Source organism: Chrysemys picta, chromosome 1 (assembly GCF_011386835.1).
Source record: "Chrysemys picta bellii isolate R12L10 chromosome 1, ASM1138683v2, whole genome shotgun sequence".
Taxonomy (NCBI): domain Eukaryota; kingdom Metazoa; phylum Chordata; order Testudines; family Emydidae; genus Chrysemys; species Chrysemys picta.
Genome location: NC_088791.1, coordinates 340,816,206 through 340,838,731, shown reverse-complemented (window position 1 = coordinate 340,838,731; position 22,526 = coordinate 340,816,206). Strand labels below are relative to the sequence as shown.

At 41.0% G+C, this 22,526-nt stretch overlaps 1 protein-coding gene across 8 annotated transcripts in view; it reads left to right on the top strand.

The window, feature by feature from the left end:
* Positions 1–22,526, top strand: part of UVRAG (UV radiation resistance associated) — a 152,396-nt gene that overhangs the window by 53,383 nt on the left and 76,487 nt on the right. For all 8 annotated transcript variants that reach the window (XM_042850368.2, XM_065581763.1, XM_005290533.4 and 5 more), the window contains 5 exons: positions 15,222–15,327; positions 16,728–16,854; positions 19,948–20,032; positions 20,523–20,610; positions 21,606–21,666. In XM_042850368.2, the coding sequence (XP_042706302.2) occupies positions 15,222–15,327; positions 16,728–16,854; positions 19,948–20,032; positions 20,523–20,610; positions 21,606–21,666 (467 nt within the window). The remainder of the gene's footprint in view (positions 1–15,221; positions 15,328–16,727; positions 16,855–19,947; positions 20,033–20,522; positions 20,611–21,605; positions 21,667–22,526) is intronic.

Below are 22,526 nucleotides of genomic sequence, written 5' to 3'. Positions count from 1 at the left end.
AGGAAATTGAAGCAAACATAGTGATAAGGACACACACATTCGTTGTGTCAGGCAAGTGAGTCATAGGCCTGGGCTGAGGATGTTGGGTATAAGGTTTCATCTCAGAAGAATGTTAATAGAGATGAAGATGGATGTAATGAGAAAACAAGTGTTGCCACAGAACCAACCGAACAAAAACCAAGTTAGTGGCGTCTGTTGGGGATTCTGATCTCTCACGTGCGTACTTCATTGATAGAGTTCATCATACCTATACAGTAATCTAGCTATCCCCTCTGCATTTCATCTTATTTTCTGTCAGATGTAGTTCCAGTTGTATATTCTTCAGTACCACAAGTGGTAAATGCAGAGATTTGGATATTTCTGTTTAAAAATAAATATTTTTTTTTTTTTTTTTTTTTTAATTTCCTGATTCACTTCAGGGAATTGGTACCTGAAAGAACACCGTATCCACCAGCTGGAACACACCAATTGATTGAGATCTCGGAGCACTGCTCCTTCCATGGAAAACAGACCTGTTCTCGTCACTACGGTCAACATGTCTGTTTTCGTAATTTGGAAGAATGCAGTTAGCCCTATCATAGAGATGCATATCATATGCTTCTGTCCTGGCTGGACCAAAGTTTCTTATTTCTATGTACATGGCCAGTCATGATCACCCAAGATTTGCATGGCAGAAGTTTGATTAATATAGTGGCTCCGGAAAGCTTGCTTATGAGTCAGCTTGGTGGGCTGGTGATCGACCATTTTGCATCTGGAAACAGTAAATAAAGTACCCTGTGTCCTGTGTCAGAACCTGGGATGTGAGGTGGTGAGTGACCTCCTGCAAAACTGGGCCGGGTCCCTGCTATGGCTTACAATCTTTGCTGCTGCTCCTTAGGACAATGCCAAAAATAGGGGAATGAGAGAGCAGTAGTGATACTGCTGCTTATGCCGTTCTGACTGAAGAGGCTATGACTTTTGGGACTGATTGAGCTAACCCTGGATCTTTGGATGGATCTGAGGTCTACTGGAAAACCAGACTGGTTTAAAATGAATACTTGGATAAAGTACTCGTGGATCCCAAAAGAAAATGAAACAATATTTATTCTTTCTTCAACAAAGCTGAATCAAAATGATTATGGCAATATTTTGCAATTTCAACAACATTTTTCCTTTTTTTCCTGGCGTTGTACTTAAATCTTTGGCTAAAATATGCATCCGATGAAGACTGCACTGATACAAGTTTCAGGTTCCCTTCGTTCTCTTCTTCTGGGTTTCTTCTCCTCCACATTTACAGCATTGTCTGATAAAGCTGGACATCTGAATTTTTAAATTTTTTACAGCTTTTACTGCTACTTTTAAGTATACTGGTGTATGGGCATTTCTTGTTGTACCAATTGTTGCTATAAGTTAGACAAACCCATCTTCTGTTGTCACAGACGCATATATTACTGGATCATTGTGTACATTGCTCCACCCACCAAGACTCAGATTAAAGAATTTCCCTTCAGTGTTTTTTGCACAGTGTTCAATTTCCTCTTTCCAGCAATGTGTGCTCTGCCATGTGGAGAGTAGCCTGGTCATAGGGATTGAACTATGTCAATGAAATGTTTCATCTGAACAAGATGAAAGGGAGAATTTGAATTGAGCAATCTCTTCATCTGTGGAGTCTTGCTGGAATTTACTGGTCCTGATTATGAACACCTCCATGGGCTTTACTGGATGAGGACTTTTTTTTTTTTTTTTTTTAAATATACACAGGTCATTTTACTGTCTGATGTATATTTAGTTGCAGCCCTGCTGGTTGTACTAGCAGATTACTCTGACGTTTGTTGACGTTGCTGTTGGTGGACATTCATAACCCCTTATGTCCAAAGCTGGACCCTGAAACAAAATGGACTAAAGAAAAATCCATCACTGAGTATTATTCAGTGCTCTCATTTGAAAAATAAGATTGTAAATGAGATTCCTCCTCCTGAAACTGTTTGTATTACTATTTATTTAGTCTAAATCCAGCTTTACAGGGAAAATAATAAATCCATAATTATCTAAATCAGGGGTTCTCAAACTGGGGTTTGTGACCCCTCAGAGGGTCAGAAGCTGCCAGCCTCCACCTCAAACCCCACTTTGCCACCAGCATTTATAATGGTGTTAAATATGTAAAAAAAGTTTTTTAATTTAAAAGGGGGGTTGCACACAAGAGACTTGCTGTGTGAAAGGGGTCACCAGTACAAAAGTTTGAGAACCACTGACCTAAAACTATTTAACCCCTTATCTCTAGCAACAAACCAAACAGTTTATGACTTTTAATATTTTTAAATGTCTTCAAAGTCTAAACTTTAAACAGGAAATTTCACCTTGGATGTTTGATTATATTGAGTGATAAAAATAATTTCAGAAGTCCAGCAGTAACAGTAAAAATGTAACTGATAACTACTCCAACAAAGTAATATACCAATTATATTTTGAAATTCGTAAGTAACCTACCCAGAACACAAATTTATGACAGTCTGTTATCATTTACTAGAGTAGTAAGACATGGTAGGAAGGAGACACACATGGTGTAAAAATAAGTTTTTACTAAAGGTTGATCCAGATAGTTAAGACATGTCCACATCGTTGTCTTTAAAGCCACGGCCTTTTGAGGAGTATCTTTCATAACGTTTCATTCTGAAAACTAGGCCTTTCATTTTTGTTGCACTGTTTACATTTGGAAAGTATTCCTTTTTCACCCAGAGGTACAGGAACTCCTTGAAACTATTCCCAAACAGGGTGACTTTTCCAGCCTGCAGCCATGGCAGTTTTTTTCCCCTCCAGTTCCCAGGTGTTGAAATCAGCGCACTTGGCTCTACTCTTTTAAAAAAAAAAAAAGCTGTCCTTTCTTCCTGCAGTGCCCTGCTTTGACACAAGTGTTAGTCCTTTCTGGTTGCACTACAGTGACCAGACAGCAAGTGTGAAAAATCAGGACACGGGATGGGGGGTAATAGGAGCCTATATAAGAAAAAGACCCAAAAATCGGGACTGTCCCTATGAAATCGGGACATCTGGTCCCCCTAGGTTGCCCACGCTGCTTCTTTTCCTTTGTTACAGAACTCCCCTGCCCCTTCCCTTCCCCCCAGGAAAAAAACAAGAACTAACAATCCAAGACTTCTGCTTGTGTAACCTATGTGCCTCTTTGCACTGCAGTATTTTATTTGTTTAGCAACAGTGAGGCAGTTGAGAAATTAATGGATTTCTGCTTGTTTGTGTCTCTGCCTGTGTACATGTGCAAGAAGACAGAGCAAGGCTGTTTGCGTGAAGTGCCCAGACCCATCCAGAAATAAGGGCTGGTAGTTACTGGGCAGATCAGTGTTCTAGCATGAGATGGAGAGTAAGTTGCCATGGTGAACGGAGTTTCAAGGGAGAAGCCATAAAACAAGAGTGTAAGACCACTCAGGTGGGCTCAGTGGATGATCCTGATGAGATACATTATGGTGTCCCCTGGAGTCCAGAGGCCCAATCCCAGTGCCTGTGATGACTTTGCCAGTCTCTTGCACCTAGTAGCACAATCCCGGGATCCTCCACAGGATCAAGTCCTTAATATAATACATGACCTATTGTGCCATATTTATAAAGCTTGACCTCAGATGGTTTTTCCCTTTTTTCTTTCTTTATGGAGAAAAGCAGCCTTTAACTCAAAGTGTTTTTTTGATTGAGGCTCATGAATACAACTTTTTTTTATCAAATGTGTTAAGAGATTACTGTAAGCTTAGGCCTTAACGTATGTTGTATTAAATTCAGATTTAATTTTAAACAGCCTTCTTTTTTAAAAGAAAAACTTATAATTTAAATAATCATTTTTTTTAAAATTGGGTTTTATCTGCTCTGAATGCCATTTCCTTTCTTTTGACCAAAGAAAGGAGATTTTCAGGTAAGCACAGATACATTTTTCCTGTTCCTTATGATTTTTGACTCTGGCTACTGTTGATTTGAATCCTAGGAGTGGGTGCTTACCCGCCTCACCTCAAGATAGCTTTTTCCACTCAACAGGAAATAATCTTACATTCTGGATTGTCACCCCTTGAATATTTTGCATTTTCATAGCACGTTTCATCCAAGTGTCCAAGTTTCAGCAGCCTACACTTCACCTCTGTGCCCCAGCACACTTCTTCTGTAAAGTACCTTCCTTAAGGTCACACAGGAAGTCAATGTCAGTGCCAGGAATAGAACCGAGGTCTTCAGACTCCATCCTTCCTCTTCCCAGCACTACTCCTTTCTGCTTCTTCAGCCAGCTCAAATTGCAAGATCATTGTCACATTTCTAAAGCAGTCGGGTGATGGTGAGGTTAATTATGAAGCAGAAAAATCTGTTGGATGTCGTAGGACGAAAAGGAAATGAAGCAAAAGTAAATGACATTTTAACGGGGCTTTTGTAAAATATATTTTTTTAAATTGGCTGGAGTCTGGCAGGAGCTTCCTAGAATCTAGTCTCTGGACAAATGTAAAGAAATGTTTATACAGGCTTTGTATTTTTATTTAATATCTGTTTAATAGAAGTCTTATTTTTAATAGTGGGGCTGGGTGTTTGCAATTTGGATATCCCATATCTCTCTTGTTGCCAAAAAAGCTTTGTTCTATTTTTTAAATCCCCAGTGTCAATACTCTGTTTAAATAAATTTAGTGTAAACTAAGGTTGTTTTGGCAAATCTGACTTTCAGTATATTTATTTCTCTTGTGAGAGAGAGCTGTAGCATGTGTAACTATTGTATTTAGTCTGGGTAGTCATGGCTGACAACCAAGAATTCAAATACTGTACATAAAAGTTCAGATACAACAGAGATAGAAAGAAGAGAACAAAAAATTGGAACAATCCAAAAAATTGGATAATCTTTCAAACAGAATTAATCACATCTATGCATCAAAGAAGTAAATGTCTAATAAAATCAGAAATCTCATCTGAATGCAAATCCATAGCAAGTATAAAAGAAAAGATTACCAGTCTACAAAATAAAAGCTATGGTCTAACAATTGCGACTACCCTAAATAGCCTCCAAACACAGAGAGGAAAATGAATAGCAGATTGCTCTCTGTGACAAATTTCTTAAGAAAATAGATTGATAACCACGAATTTGTATCAACAGTGACTCCATGGAGTCATTGACATTGTATGAACTGTCAATACACAAAGATCATTCACTCTTTAAAGTCTTGTGATTTGCAACTAATTAGCACAAGTGCTCTGGTCTTAAGATATCCATACCATGGTGAAAGGAGTCCAAAGACTTTGCAGATTGAGGGCCGTATTCTGCAATCCTCAGTTGACATCAGTACTCCACTAATGTCAGTGGATCTCCAGTATTAGGCCCAGAATTCACCATACATGCAAAAGAGATGAAATTATTTAGTCTTGCCTCCATACCTTGTTCACACTTCCAGTATGAAGCCTTGTGGCTAATCTAGAAACCAGTTCAAGAAAACAAACTAGTTCAGGCTTGAAAAAATTCAGACTGTGTGTGTGTATACACACTTTTTTTTTTTTTTTTTTAAATTGGCAATAATGGTTTGCTGAGAGGCCTAGTTAGCCCTGTTGCTGAGACGAGCAGAAGTAGTTTGGATTTCTACCAGAATGCTGGTATCTGGTTTAGGGAATCAGTCTTTGGGCTGGTCCACACTAACCCCCCAGTTCGAACTAAGATACGCAACTTCAGCTACGTGAATAACGTAGCTGAAGTCCAAGTATCTTAGTTCGAACTAGAAGGTACTTACTGCGGGTCCACATGCGGCAGGCAGGCTCCCCCGTCGACTCCGCGTGCTCCTCTCGCGGAGCAGGAGTACCGGTGTAGACGGCGAGCACTTCCGGGATCTATTATCACGTCTAGAGAAGACGATCGATTGCTTACTGCCGAACCTGGAGGTAAGTATAGACGTACCCCTTGATTTTGGCTTCTGACTAGTAAAGGTCTCAAGTTTTGATTTTGTGTACTCACCCCATTCCCTCTTTTTTTTTTTTTTTTTTCTTCCCCCTTTCCTTTTAGAAGGAAGAAAAAGGTGTTTCCTCTTCCACTCTCTAAAACATCCTGATTGCTGTGATAAGGGCTTGGGAAGAGGAATAAGGATTCAACTATTCTACCTCTTCAAACTACTTTTGGGTGTTCTTCCCCCCACTGTAGCTTTTCCAAAACACATGAAACTTGCATGATTTTGGAGAATTGCACTGCAGCTCACAGGGCCTAGAGTAACAGTAAAATGGTCGTTTTTTGTTAGTCACTCTACTGCTGCTTGACAAAGCTGAGTTGGTGCGGAGATACTGGAGAGCAATCTGCAGACACTGAATAAGAACACAACCCTGGCTAAACTGTTTTGTTTTTTTTGTTTTTAAAAGCCTACATCCTGTGAAAACTGGCTCCGATCCCCTTGCTTCCAAAGGAATGTCTGGCCAGTGGACTTTGAAACCTTGAATTTAGTTTTTAAAGTGTTAATTCTAATAAAATCCAGAACAACCTAGGATGAGTCCTGCACAGGTTGATGACTTAAATATTTGTTATGCTATCAGCATGCTCATGGTTGTCGTTACTATAAATTAAGCAGATTGTAGTGAAGCACAGATCGTGCAAATTTTAGGATGAGAACTGTAGGGGATGGGTCTTAGATTCAAGATGGCAATGAAACTGTGTGCAGCAAAATACTCCTAGAGTTCTAATCCAGTTTTAATGGGGAGGAGGCACTCAAATGTGTGGGTTAGATTCTGATCTCTTTTGCAGTGGGGTAGATCATAAGTAACTCATTGAAGTCATAGGTGTTATACTGGTTGTATCAGGATCATGGTCTGTGTGATGTAGGACAGAGATGATGGCAGTTCCACTACTTTTCTGTAATGATAGACCAGAGGTGGGCAAACTACTGCCCGCAGGCCACATCTGGCCTGCAGGACCTTCCTGCCCGGCCCCTGAGCTCCTGGCCTGGGAGGCTAGCTCCGGGCCCCTCCCCTGCTGCCCCCTCACCCCCGCAGCTTCAGCACACCGCCCTGCCAGTGCAATGCTCTGGGCGGCCGGGCGACCGGGCAGCACAGTTGTAGAGCCATGGCCTGACCCGGTGCTCTGGGTGGCGCAGCTGTAACACTGCCAGCCACCGGCGCTCTGTGCTGCGCGCTAAGGGGGCAGGGAGCTGGGTGGGTTGGATAGAAGACAGGGGAGTTTGGGGTAGTGGTGGGGGTGTGGATAGGGGTCAGGGCAGTCAGAGGGCAGGGAATGGGAGTTTGGATGGGGCAGAGGCCCCGGGTGTTAGGAATGAGAGGGGGGGTTGGATGGGGTGGCAGAGGGCAGTCAGGGGTGGGGGAGTCTGGGAGTGGTCAGGGAGCGGGGGGGGGTTGGATGGGGCAGGAGTCCCGGGGGGGGGCATCAGGGAGCGATAAGCGGGGGGGGGTTGGATAGGAGGCGGGGACTGGGCCACGCCTGGCTCTTTGGGGCGACACAGCCCCGCCCCCCCCCCAGCCAGGCCTCCATACAATTTTGGGAAACCCGATTGTGGCCGTCAGGCCAAAAAGTTTGCCCGCCCCTGTGATAGACTCTTCTCTGCAGAGAATTGAGTCTCATTGCTATGCTAGACACTTCCTAGAACATGAATCAGACCTCTTACGAATTTTCTGTAAAGACAATTCATGAGTTATTGTGATGCTGGTAAACTAAGGGCCAGCTCTGGCCAAAGCTGTAGGTGTTAGCTAAGAACTGACAAACTCAGTTGGAAACTGAATCCGCTCATTTGTATGTTAGTTTTGTTTAAAATAGGTATTGTCTTGTAAGACTGTACTTAGTGTTAAGACTCTATGAATATATTAATCTCACGTGTAACATTCATATTCTGTGCTATAAGGAAATACATAAGTTTTGATTTACAACTTTGAAAATGTGTGCTCTGAACTTGTGAACCTAGGCATGGGAATTGTATCCCTCCTCTCCCCCCTCCCCCCCACCGAGGACTGTCAAAAATTAAGTAGGCCATTATAAGACAGAAGTATTAATTGCCCCATCCACTCATGGCCAAGTGGCCAATGCCAGGTGCCCCAGAGGGAATGAACAGAACAGGTAATCATCAAGTGATCCATCCCCTGTCGCCCATTCCCAGCTTCTGGCAAACAGAAACTGGGGACACAATCTCTGCCCATCCTGGCTAATATAGCCATTGATGGGCCTATCCTCCATGAACTTACCTAGTTCCTTTTTGAACTCTTTTATAGTCTTGGTTTTCGCAACATCGTCTGGCAAAGTGTTCCACAGGTTGACTGTGCGTTGTGTGAAGAAATACTTCCTTTTGTTTGTTTTAAACCTGCTGCCTATTAATTTCATTTGATGACCCATAAGTTTGTGTTATGAGGAGTAAATAACATTTCCTTATTTACTTTCTCCACACCAGTCATGATTTTATAGACCTCTATAATATCCTCCCTTAGTAGTCTCTTTTCCAAGTTGTAAAGTCAGTTTTTTTAATCTCTCCTCATACGGAAGCTGTTCTGTACTCCTAATCCTTTTTCGTTGCCCTTTTCTATACCTTTTCCAATGCCAATATCTTTTTTGAGAGGGGGCGACAAGTTCTGCATGCAATATTCAAGATGTGGGTGTACCATGGATTTATATAGAGGCAATATGATATTTTCTGTCTTCTTATCTATCCCTTTTTGAATGATTCCCAACATTGTTAACTTTTTTGACTTCTGCTGCACAGTGAGTGGGTGTTTTCAGAGAACTATCCACAATGACTCCAAGATCTTTCTTGAGTAATAACAGCTAATTTAGACCCCATCATTTTATATGTATAGTTGGGATTATGTTTTCCAATGTGCATTACTTTGCATTTATCAACACTGAATTTCATCTGCCATTTTGTTACCCAGCCACCCAGTTTTGTGAAGTCCCTTTGTAGCTCTTTGCAGTCTGCTTTGGACTTGACTATCTTGAATAGTTTTGTATTATCTGCAAACTTTGCCACCTCATTGTTTACCCTCTTTTCCAGATCATTTATGAATATGTTGAACAGTACTGGTCCCAGTACAGACACCACTATTTACCTCTCTCTGTTCTGAAAACTGACCATTTGTTCCTACCCTTTGTTTCCTATCTTTTTAACCAGTTACTGATCCAAGATCTAAGGTACCATTTGATCTGGGATAAGTGATTGGTCTCATGGGACTGGAAACAACCTGAGGGGGAAAATATATATATTGTGGCAAGGTAGACTGGAGAGCCTAAGGGGATTGTCTGTGTACTCTATGGTAAGACTGGTACAGTGATCCAGGAGTTCACATGTTGTTACCACTGGTGAAATCTAATTATAGAACATACTACTAGTTTGGGGTGTTGGCCCTGTTTTGGATAGTCTCCCCTGAGGTAGGCACTCACAGTCGTGAGTCTATTCCCAACAGTGTGACACTTCTAGCTAAATGGGTAGTTCCCTTCTTCTTGGCATGGGGAAGAGGTGCACGTAACTTCCCCAATAATATTACTGTGAGTAGTGCACACCTCAACGCCTATAATTTATTTTATGGGAGTTCAATTGGAGTGTTACTGACCCTTACAACTTTAATTTTGGAAAGTTTAACTTCAGCTGTGGACAGAACCTTACTGTACAGCCTTTTTAAAAAACTCATAGACTTTAAAGTCAGAAGAGACCACTATGATCATCTAGTCTGACCTCCTGCACAACGCAGGCCACAGAATCTCATCCACCCACTCCTGTAACAAACCCCTAACCTATGCCTGAGTTACTGAAGTCCTCAGATCGTGGTTTAAAGACCTCAAGGTGCAGAGAATCCTCCAGCAAGTGACCCATGCCCCACGCTGCAGAGGAAGGCGAAAAAACTCCAGGGCATCTGCCAATCTGCCCTGGAGAAAAATTCCATCCTGACCCCAAATATGGCGATCAGTTAAACCCTGAGCATGTGGGCAAGACTCACCAGCCAGCACCTAAGAAAGCATTCTCTGTAGTAACTCGGATCCCACCCCATCTAACAAGGCAACACTTAATACACAAATCCTCTGTATTCATTGAGTGTGTGTACATACTTGCATACTGATACCTTTCTTCAAATGGCACTGTTGTGAAGGCATCTGGGCAATCAAATATACCAGTTAAGCCATTTTTATTTCTGACCACAAAGAAATGATTGGCATAGGTCTACCTGATATTTGGTTTAAAATTAAAGTCTCTCATTTAATATAAGCAGATTTGATTGTGGGACTGAATTGTCATATAGAATTATCCTGTGTAGCCATTTGAATAGGTCTGGAATAACTTGCATATAAATTCACCACCTTGGAAAAAATATCCTGCTAAAGTACGTACTGGCTTAAGGAAGCCTGTATCAATATCTGCAGTGTTTATCGACCTTAATGTGGGCTTGAGATGACTATAAAACCTCTCCACATGAAAAATTCTGAAAGAGAGATTCTTGGCAGTTACTAATTGAAATATTGCACTACGTGCCTGAGAACTATGGCTTTTAAAAATACTTAATTTAGCCAGAGCTCTGCCAATGCATATTATTTTCAAAAGTGCCTAAGTCCTGTTTTCATTTTCTACTTTTGAAAAACGGGACATAAATTGGATTATGGCTCCTAAGTCACTTAGGTACTTTTGAAAATTTTACTCAGTATCTTCGTTGATGATGTAGAAAACGGAATACAACAGCCCATTTTTAGTATGATACCAATTTGCAAGGAGCAGCAAATGCCAGCAAAGATTTGAAAGAAGACCATACGAAGGGGCCCAGAATGAACTGAAGTTAAGCAGAAAAGAACTAAAGGGGATTGAAGCTAGGGGGGAAATGCAGTATTCTATATCTTTTTCTGTGGGCTTGTGTACACTTAAAATGCTGTAGTGGTGCAGTTGCACTGCTTCAGTGAAGACACTACCTGTGCTGACAGGAGGGGGGGCTCTCCTGTCAGTGTAGGTAAACCACCTCCCTGAGAGGTGGCCGCTAGGGAGAAGGGAGAATTCTCACATTGATGTACTGCTGTCTACACTGAGTGTTAGGTGGGCCTAACTGCATTGCTCAGGGGTGTGGATTTCAGTTAGACTCAACTAATTCCCTAGTATAGACCAGGCCTCCTCTGTCTAACTAGTGGGTGGGTGGGTGGGGGGTGGCGGGGAAAAGAAGTGATCCAGACCTTTGAAAAGGAGTAACCTGGAAACCAATGAAACTGAGACAGCAGAATCAATAGGACAGCAAATTAAATAGGAGTCTGCCCTATGATATGGCAGCAAAATAAGCCAATGCAATTTTGAACTGTATAGTCATCTCATCACTGGAATGTCTCTATGTACCTATGCGACATAACTAACTGGAAAATGGTGTTCGTTTCTGGGCATCTTAATCCTAGCAACACATTGATAAATTGCACTGAATTCAGAGAAACCCTATATTAAATTAAATTAATGGAGATATCCCATCTCCTAGAACTGGAAGGGACCTTGAAAGGTCATCGAGTCCAGCCCCCTGCCTTCACTAGCAGGACCAAGTACTGATTTTTGCCCCAGATCCCTAAGTGGCCCCCTCAAGGATTAAACTCACAACCCTAGGTTTAGCAGGCCAATGCTCAAACCACTGAGCTATCCCTCCCCGCTATAGAAACAGGGTTCTGGAGGAATTGTTTCTTGGGGGGGATTTAAAAGGAATCAAATGTGTAGCTTGACTGAAAGGGTTGGACAGCAAAATCTGCAAATACTTTGAAGAATAAACAAAAGAATTTCAAAGGAATTATTTAGCATAAGATTGAAATGAGGATTCATACCACAGAAGATAGAAGGGGGAGGATATAGATCAAGATCAAAAGCAAATGCTAGTGAGCTTGTTGGATTAAATCAGTTCCTGTGCACTGAAGACAGAACTGGGAATAGGCTTTTTTATGTAGGAACTTTGCATGACAGGAATGTGAACAGTCTGAACTCTAATTGAGAACTCAGCTTAACTGTACAGAATTTCATGTGGGTCAGGAAGTTATCTGTGTCCTACAGAGTCCATGACTCTGGGAAGCAGGCATGCTTGGTTTTCCTGTCTGCTCTCATTACCACATGGAGTTCCTCAGCTTGCTGGGGACTTGGCTCCCTCTTCTAGTGGTGTGTATTTGTGACCTTTCTTCATAAGTATCCCTTCAGCTGCCCAGGGCAGTTGAATTCTGAGCTAGCTGTGGGTATGCTGGTATGTAAAGTTTGAACACGAGACTATATATTGTGCATGTTGAAATTTAACACAGCTGCTTCCATTGTGGAGAGCCAAACTAATAACTATTTGGATATTTGTAAAAGAAAACTAGTATTTTAGATTTATTAAAATATTATGAAAGCTGGAAGTGGTTCCTTTCATCAGTCTCCCCACATTTCTAAAAGGAATAATGCCCGGTTGCTTAGAATGGAGATAAAGGTGGGGGAAAGTTACAGAGTAACAAACTTTAATCTGTGTGTCTTTTTATTAGGACAAGTCTTCTAAAATTAATGGAGCAATTACTGGTGCAGAGTAATGCTATGATCTTCAAGATGCATTGTAGTCCAATATAGATAAACTTAGTTTTAATATGTAAAGTCCTTGCTATAAACAGGTCTCTGGGAGTTGACTCTCTGGATCAAGAGCTGTAGATGGTCATTTATTATTTATATGGCATATGCAATCTGGTCAAGCCAAACCACAGCGTTCTTATCAACAGTGTTCAGGGCACAAACCTCCGGGGAGCGGAGTCATTTTGCAATCCTCAGCAATGCGCGTCATAGTGTGTCTCTGCCAACACTGACAAGTGGACTGTCTCCAAAATGCCACCAAAATTCTACTGCAGCCACTTCTCCAGCTCTCTAAGTATTCTGTGTGAGCTGCAAGTGTAAAACTGCAGACTCCTGGGACAGGTGGAGCTACTGTAATTAGTGTGAACATGTGTCAGGAAATCCTGACTTCAAAATGCTAACCAACTGGGTTTAGTCTTTATGAGTAAGTAGAGAGTAGTATTGAGGTGATTGATAGTAAAAAGTGTAAGGAAGATTGGCTTTACAAATGCAGCACTAAATCCTGTTCTTAAAATCTCTAAGAATGTAGTTCAAGCAATTACCCATTAATGCAAAAAATTTAAGAAAACTTGGTTTAAAGAGGTTATGGAAAATTTGTTCTCTGTGGAGCTATCTCAGACTTACAGTGCAATGGCAGTTACAATACCGTAGTGGAGAATACTAAAACTGATGACAGAGGTTTAGTTCAAAATGAATACAAATACCCTTCAGAGGTTCATTCTCTCACCTCCATGTATTAGAAAATTCTGAGATTCAGCATGAGCGATGCACTTCATGTGCGGGACATGCCATATTCTTCTTTTGATCAATGTCAGTCATTTCATAATTGGACTTCTTGGCTAAAAGGCACTATGGCAGTGGCACGTTTCTCACTGCAGGGTAGCACCTTTCCATATGAAGTTATCACCACCTGAAAACAGGGAAACAACATATTCTATCAACATAAGCTGTTAAATTAGTTATTATGTAGGAACAAAGTGGCCAACAGCTCAGCACTGCATCCAGACTTGACAGTTGTGTTCACCTACACTGGATTTCTGATGATAGTCTCTCCACGGCTTCACATCCCAGGAACTATCCTCTGGTCAAGAATTAAGCTAGTTCTCTCTCAAGTTCCAGTCAATGGCACTTGTGTAGCTGTTTTCTCACTGCCGTTCTGTATTTAGGCATGTCATGCCACAGGAGCTGAGTGCACTGCTAGTTCAGAAGCAAAAGTTCAAACTAGAATCTCTAGCTGTACTTCCTTTGGGATAACAATCAACACCACTGGCACGACCTGTCTAAAACAAGCTACGGTACAAACATCCTCATGCATTAATTATGGCCATGAATCACTTGTATTTCGGAACTCACGAGCATTCCCACACCACCACTATTTCAGGCTGCTTTGTGTTTTGGCAATACTGACTTTGTATTTTGAGTAAATTGAGATCCGTACTGTAAGCATAGTCTCACCTTGAAACCTTGTTTAGGTGGATTCTGTTTTGTATCTCTGTTTTGAATATGATGATTTATATGAAGCCACATTGTTCCTCAGCCAGTTAAATCATGGAAGTGTAGGGTTGGAAGGGACCTCTAGAGTAATCTATTCCATCCCCTTGCACTGAGGCAGGACCAAGTATACCTACACCATCCCTGACAGATTTGTCTTTTTAAAAAACAAAACAAAAAACAACTCCAATGGTGGGGCTCTTAAGTGGCTCCCCCCCCCCCGCCCCCAGACTCATGGGTTGGGATTTCCAAAGGAACCTAAAGGGAACTGAGCACTGAACTCCCCTTTGAATCCTTTGGAAACTCCTCCTGTGCCTTATGAGAGCATGGAGTATTGGAAATTTCCCATGTTCTGTTCCCTTGACAGATTAAAGCTAATGCACCTTATTCTCAATCGCCTTGCACCCCATGTAAATGCTTACACGTGTGCAAAGTGGATATAAAATGCTGCTGTTCTGCAGGGTCCTTTCTGAGCCAAATTGATAAGATGAACAATCTTGTAAAGCAAATGTTTTCTCATAGTCATAAGTACGGCCCCAGACGTTATTTATTGGTTGTTTTATAGTATTGGTGAATTAATTAAAGCTGAATTATGTGCCTTATGAGAAGTATTTGACATGTTTATCTTTTCAGAGTCCGCTCCTCTTCTCCCGAATAGTATTGAAAATGCTAGATTCCCCTATGATACTTCCTAGTGCTCTGGGAAGGAGTATCTAAGCTTGTTTTGCTATTAAATTCCTTCACAGTTTTTAACTTCTAGTTAAAAATTGATTCAGCAGTATGTGGTGAGTGCCTAACTCCCCTCCTGCTCCTATTAGCCAGATTGAGGGGTGCTGAAAATGTAATAACCATCCCATAATATCCTTATCTTCATACTTCCAGTCACCTGTGGCATAGTGGGGGCTCCCCTGTGACAGCCCATCATGTCCCACTTACCTGACCTCCTGTAGACTCTCTGAAGTTCTGTGGTGCGAGTCTCAACCTAGCTAATGAGGAGGACATTTGCCACACATGGCAGAGTTAAGACCATAGGGCTACATTTTGGACATCTAATTACAAAACCTTAAAGTCTAAAGAGACCATTTATATTCTTCCCCTTTTTAAAATAGGAGTCAGTAGTTTTGGGTTCATACTGCTTCTGCTGTTTGGAGTAACCGGTATATTCATTACAAGGGCACATTATATAAAAAAAATATTTCATTCCTTCTATAACTTGTGTTTTATTTTCAGGCTTCATAGAGCCCAGTGTGCAATTAAACAGACTCAGGTAACTGTTCAGAAAATAGGAAGGGAGATTGAAGAAAAACTGAGACTTACATCCACAAGCAATGAACTGGTAGGCTTTGACATTCAACTTTGAAATCCAACTTTGAAATCTTACTCTTGCAGACTTCCTTAAAAGAATGCAGTTAAATGATGCCCTATGGAGACACAAGCACCTTTTAAAGCTTCAGTGTAAAACACTCCTTACATTTAATACCCGCTATTTTGAATGGAAACTTATCTGGAAAGTGCAATGTATTGGATTTTGGATTATATCTACATTACTGGGGGGGGGGGGGAAGAAGAGGGGGAAATTAATAGGTCATTTAATGCTTTACACTGCTAGTGCGTAAACATCAACTGTATAATGAATACAAAACATTTGCCAGCAAAAATAAAATTTTAGAGATTGGGATTAATGATCTACCAGTGGAAAGTGTGGTGGTTTCTAGTTGATTGGGCTGAGTCTAATAATTGTTCTAATTTGCAGCCCAGTCTTTTGGGCTCAGTGCAATGCATGTAACAACTTTTCAGACACACAAATGAGGCATCCATTTTAAATATTAACTATGATTCAGTTATAGCTTTGTGCTCTCGCTGGCTTTTAGAGAAAAGCAACATATTGGCACTAGTTTCTCTCTCAGAAGAGCTGAACTCAGTTCAGAGCTGAGAGCCAATATAGCCAAAATTGCTCATGCTGACTTCATTTAGAAATTTATATTGGCATCCATTGGCAGGCTCCTAGTGCCTTGTATCCATTTAAAAAAAGAAAGTCAATCATTTTGTGATGTGCTAGGTCTTGGACTGAGAATACTGAACTAATTTCAGTAAGTGCCTCAAACTAGGCTAAGGTTTTGACAAAATATGGAATATCCATGTTTAATCCGGTTTCTTAACTATATAGAGTGGGTGAAAAGTAATTAATCATTTTACTCACGTGACAAACCATCTTCAGATCCAAAGGTTTGGTGTATATTTTGATGAGTGGCTGTTTCAAAATTTGGTTCATTGTCTTTAGTACTGATACCTTGTAGGCATGCAATGTTTCTAGCTGTCTTTCATAGGTTGTATGTACAAATATATTCCCTACAGGTACAGATACTTCTATGCAAAGACATATATAAAATATATATACTGACCCAGTCAAAATGCTGCAGCTTCCCAACAGACTTGCGTGTTACATCAGACAAAGCCAGATTTGATAGGCTAGTTTCTGGGAAATGATGTTGTCTCCATTGATACCTTTTCCTCTGCTGCCCTCAAAGCGTATAATTGTGTGCATGTTCCCTTTAAAAAAAAAATCAATTACTGAAAATCATATTCGTAACTATAATTTAGGCATGGTGTCTTGGCAACTTGTTAGCCCAATTTTTGGTGCTGCTGGGGAATGCACATAATTGAATCGGTTACTGTATTTAATTCAAGTAATCCTTTCAGTATATTTATTGATCAATTGTCTACTTTTTTTGATAGAAAAAAAAGAGTGAGTGTTTACAGTTGAAAATTTTGGTGCTTCGGCATGAGCTGGAGAGGCAGAAGAAGGCACTGGGTCGAGAGGTGGCCTTGCTGCATAAGGAACAAAATATGTTACTTAACAAAGGTGAGTGTAGAATGAAAGGAATTTTCCAGTGCCAGTATTCACAGTTCCCTATCCAAAAGGCCAAGTAGCCTGCTTTGAAAGCATTTAAACTGCCACAAAAGTGATACCACTTCATCTTATATAAGTAGCTGGATTCCCACTTTAAAGTTTGCAGGCCTATGTGATATCTTCAGTCCAAAAGGATTGCACTAAGGCCTTGGCTACACTTGGCAATTCACAGTGCTGTGAAGCACAAGTGTAGTCACGTCGCCAGCGCTGTAAGTACTCCACCTCTCCGAGGGGAGATAGGTATATCTGCACTCGCTGCGCTTGGGTGGGGGTGGGGGGGGGCGTTTTCAAACCCCTGAGCGCAGCAAGTTGCAGCGCTGTACAGCGCCAGTGTAGCCAAGGCCTTAGCCTGTACAATCTCTGTAGTAAAATAATTATCAAGTCACAGCATACCAGAGTGATTTTACCTATGGAGATATATCTATCTTATAGAACTGGAAGGGACCCTGAAAGGTCATAGAGTCCAGCCCCCTGTTTTCACTAGCAGGACTAAGTACTGATTTTGCCCCAGATCCCCAAGTGGCCCCCTCAAGGATTGAACTCACAACCCTGGGTTTAGCAGGCCAATGCTCAAACCACTGAGCTATCCCTCCCCCCGATATTAGAAGATGCAAGTGAAATGACATCAAAAATACTTGTCTGATATCAGTCTGGCCTAACAACTAAAATCATATAAGATTGCTCCATGTGGAGATCACTCCAAGAAAGTCATAGAACTGGAAGGGACCTTGAGAGGTCATCTAGTCCTGTCCCCTGCACTTGTGGCAGGACTAATTATCTAGACCATTCTTGACAGGTGGCTGTCTAACCTGCTCTTAAAACTCTCCAATGACGGAGATTCCACAGCCTCCCTAGGCAATTTATTCCAGTGCTTAACCACCCTGACAGGTTAGGAAGTTTTTCCTAATGTCCAACTTAAATCTCCCTTGCTGCAATTTAAACCCGTTGCTTCTTGTCTTATCCTCAGAGGTTAAGAAAAACATTTTTTCTTCCTCCTCCTTGTAACAACCTTTACATACTTGAAAACTGTTATCATGTCCCTGTGACGTTGTGCAGTCTATATGGTTTTATAAAAACATAAGTGAATATAATGTAACTGGAATATCCTTCATGCAAAAGGTCTCTTGTAAGGTATCATTGCAAAGCTCATAATCTACTGAGTGTGATGATCCTATTTGTATAAATGTACCACTCTTGTGTCTAAAACTAGAAATATAAAATATAACTCTGAGGGCCTATTGTAATTATGCAAAGTGTGGGCCATTAATGGTGGTTTGGAATCTTGATGACGCCCATTAACCAGGACCATTGTCTGCAGATGGCTGTGTTTTACCTGTGAGTCTTCCTGTATATGTGTGTGCTGGCAAGTGGGTAATGAAGTCTTGCAGTGACACGTGATCATGTCACCTGAACTGGAATCCATCTTTAACCTAGTGCTTTTTCAGTGGGGGTGGGGGGGTGGGGGTGGAAACCCAGAGGGATAAAGGGTTCCCGCCTTATGCAAAAGATATATAAAGAGGTGGAAGAGAACAGAGAGGGGAGCCATCACGAAGAATCCCCTAGCTACCACCTAAGCTGGAACAAGAGCTGTACAAGGGGAAAGAATTGTGCCCAGGCCTGGAAGGTGTCCAGTTTGAGGAAAAAATTTACTGAAGCATCTCTAAGGGTGAGATTAGCTGTATTTAGTTCGATTAGACATAGATTTGCGCATTTTATTTTATTTTGCTTGGTGGCTGGCTTTGTTCTGTCTGTTACTACTTGGAATCACTTAAATCCTACTTTCTGTATTTAATAAAATCACTTTTTACTTATTAATTAACTCAGAGTATGTATTAATACCTGGGGAAGCAAACAACTGTGCATAGCTCTCTATCCGTGTTATAGAGGGCGAACAATTTATGAGTTTGCCCTGCATAAGCTTTATACAGGGTAAAACGGATTTATTTGGTTTTAGATCCCATTGGGAGTTGGGCCTGTGAGTGCTAAAGACAAGCACACTTCTGTGAGCTGTTTTCAGGTAAACCTACAGCTTTGGGGCAAGTGATTCCAACCCTGGGTCTTTGTTGGAGCAGATGGGAGCGTCTGGCTCAGCAAGACAGGGTGCTGGAGTCCTGAGCTGGCAGGGAAAACAGGAGCAGGGGTAGTCTTGGTACATTAGGTGGCAGCTCCCAAGGGGGTTTCTGTGATTCAACCCGTCACAGTCCCCTCTGTGGTTTTTTTTTCCAGACTAAACAAACCCAATTTTTTTCAATTTTCCCTCATAGGTCATGTTTTCTAGACCTTGAATCATTTTTGTTGCTCTTCTCTGGACTCTCTCTCCAATTTGTCCACATTCTTCCCGAAATGTGGTGCCCAGAACTGGACACAATACTCCAGTTGAGGCCTGAGTAGAGCAGAAGAATTACTTCATGTCTTGCTTTCAACACCCCTGCTAATACATCCCAGAATGAGATTCGCTTTTTTTGCAACAGCGTTACACTGTTGACTCGTATTTAGCTTGTCATCCACTATGACCCCCAGATCCCTTTCCGCAGTACTCCTTACTAGGCAGTCATTTCCCATTTTGTATGTGTGCAACTGGCTGTTCCTTCCTTAATGGAGTACTTTACATTTGTCCTTATTGAATTTCATCCTATTTACTTCAGACCATTTCTCCAGTTTGTCCAGATCATTTTGAATTTTAATCCTATCCTCCAAAGCACTTGCGACTCCTCCCAGCTTGGGATTGTCTGCAAACTTTATAAGTGTACTCTGCATGCCATTATCTAAATCATTGATGAAGCTATTGAACAGAACAACATGATTGTGAACCACTGATAAATACTGTCTGCGAACGGTTTTCCAACCAGTTTTGTACCCACCTTATAGTAGCTCCATCTAGGTTGTATTTCCCTCGTTTGTGTATGAGAAGGTCATGCAAGACAGTATCACAAGCTTTACAAGTTTGTATCTAATTTTTAGAAGTGTTCCAGCACTGAAGTTTGTGTCAGTTCATTGGATATACAATGCTGTTAAATGGTTTTTCTAATCATTTCTGTTCTCTAGAAAAGGCATTTGAGACTGAATACCAGAGGCTTCAAATGCATAAAGAATCCCTGCATGAGTTGAGAAAAGAATGCACTGCTAAGAGGTAAAGAGACCCATGATTCCATTCATCTTTTTAATCTGTAATTGGAAAGAGGGTCTTGTGATTAAGGCATTTGGACTAGAATCACGAAATCGTCTCCCTCAATTCTTGTGTGACTTTGCGCAAGTCACTGAATCTCTGCCTCAGTTTCCTCATCTGTAAAATGTGTAACTATGCACCCTCCTCCTGTCTTGTTTAGCTTGTAAACACTCTGGGACAGGGATTGTGTGTATACAGTGCATAAGATGATGGGGCCTTTAGGTGCAGTTATAATATAAATAATTGCTTTATAACACACAACTGGTCTCTCAAAATTGAAAAGGGTGCAAGCAATAGAGGCCAGCATTGCTTTCTATAATTATCTTCCCAACTGCAAAGTTATCTGGGGCTTTCTTTTTTGCCAAGGTGGGGAGTGTGATTCTTGGGAATGATGGGGGTTGATAGTGCAAAGAGTTTGAGGTCACTAACGATTGTGGTTTTTCTCCCCCTAAAGAGAACTGTTCTTGAAGACCAATGCACAATTGACCATTCGATGCAGGCAGTTGTTATCAGAACTTTCTTATATTTACTCTATTGATTTGGTAAGTTTCTAACACCTTAAGAAACCTGCTGAACTAGAACAAACTTTTTGTCTGCCAGATGTGCTCTCTAGCTGCCTTCTGAGTAAAATGCTTCTCTCTCCCACACTGTTCAGCTCCATGCTCATGTAAATTTCTCTCTCCTGTTTCTTTTCTGATATGTCTTACTTTGAATCTGACAGTGAGCTTGTCTGGCAGGGACTTCATCTACTCTTGTGTTCCTGCCCCTTTCTCTTTCAGTCACTGGCGTTCCGATTTGGTAATGTTTGCCACAGAACTTCTCCCTATTCTCCTCACACATCCCTGCCTGCCCCTACTCTACCTCTCTTCCCTTGTCTTGCTGCAGCAGTTTCTTTGGGAATTAATGGTTGCCACCACTGTAGTCAGGCAAATAAGTCCAAAGAAGGCCTGGTGCATGCTTGGACAGTCGCTGTGTCATCATTCACACTGAATTATTTGTCTAACTTAGATTGTAAATGACACAAGGAAAGGACCCTATTGTGCTGCACTGTAACAGGATACTGCCGCCACCCCATGGTAACTTAAACTTGGACCTCTTGTGGTGGCATATGAAATGGCAAGTAAAACTGATAGTGAGAACACAACAGAGTAGCTGATAATCATCTTACCAGACGTCACTACTTAGCTAAACTTCTAACATACTGGGCAAAAAAAATGCTCATCAGAAGATTGAGATCCACAATTCTTTGCTCAACATAAGTTTAAGATTTGTAAGTTCAGTTGAATGAAAGTGAATGCATTCCTGTTTGAGAGTTAGTCTTCTGAAAATATTTTAAATTTAATGTAGAGTGAGAGACATTATTCTGGATTTTCTTAATTTTGAATTTTTTCATCTATGTTAACTGATGCTTTACAAAGTCTCTGTGTAGTCTGATTTTAACATGTCTCTAAGTTTTTTGCTTGGAATTTGCAACTTTTGTCTTATTTTTAAATGTACCATGTCACATTCTCATTTTCTGCTGTTTTCAAATCCATAGAACGATCAAAAGGATTACTTCGTCTGTGGAGTCAAGCTGCCTAATTCTGAAGACTTTCAAGGTAGCTGGATGTTTCTTTCATTTAGTACCTAGAGTTGTGATGTTACTTTAACATCTCATAGGGCAGACTTACCATTTTAGGAATCATAGTCCACTTTTGGAGACTGAAAAAATTTAGACAAGCAGATAGTTCTGATCTAATCCTTGTTCACCTCTGAGTAGAACTAGCTGGGACTTTGATTAAACATTCGTCACTGAAAAAGCTGATTTGTCACAACCAAACTGCTTTGGTGAGAAAAGGGTTGATTCGAGTGAATTTCTTGACTCAGAACAAATGTTGGGAAACCTTCAGAATTGTCAGAATATACCATTTCATCATTTTCTAAACAAAATTTTTTGTTTTTTGGTTCAAAACAACTTTTTAATTTCAAATCAACTTTATTTGTAAAAAGTAAAAACAATAAAGGTTGACATCTAAATGTTTCAAAATCTCAAAATGAAACCTCAGTCTGATCAAAATATAATTTCAGTTGTTTTGCCTAAATTTGAGGTTTCATACTGGATAGACAACTTTCCCCTGAAATTCTATTCGTGGTGAAGACTGAATGGTGACATCATTTTGAAGATTATCTTTTTATCACATTTGCCAGTTTTCATGCGGTAAATAAGCACCCCGACTTTCACAATAAACCAAAAATCAAGCTAATCCCACTTCCAAACAAGGCCAAAAAGAGCCAATCCCCAAGAACCCCAATACTCTGTGACAAGATTCCCCCGGCATGCGGTGTGGGACTGTGGTGGGCCCGCTGTGCACCCCGACTCTCTCCCTGCCTTGCCCTGCTTGCTGGGAGCTGATCAAAAAAAAGAAGCAGCAAGCCAAAAACTAGCCAACAAGCAACTCACAAGCCAGTTAAGACAACC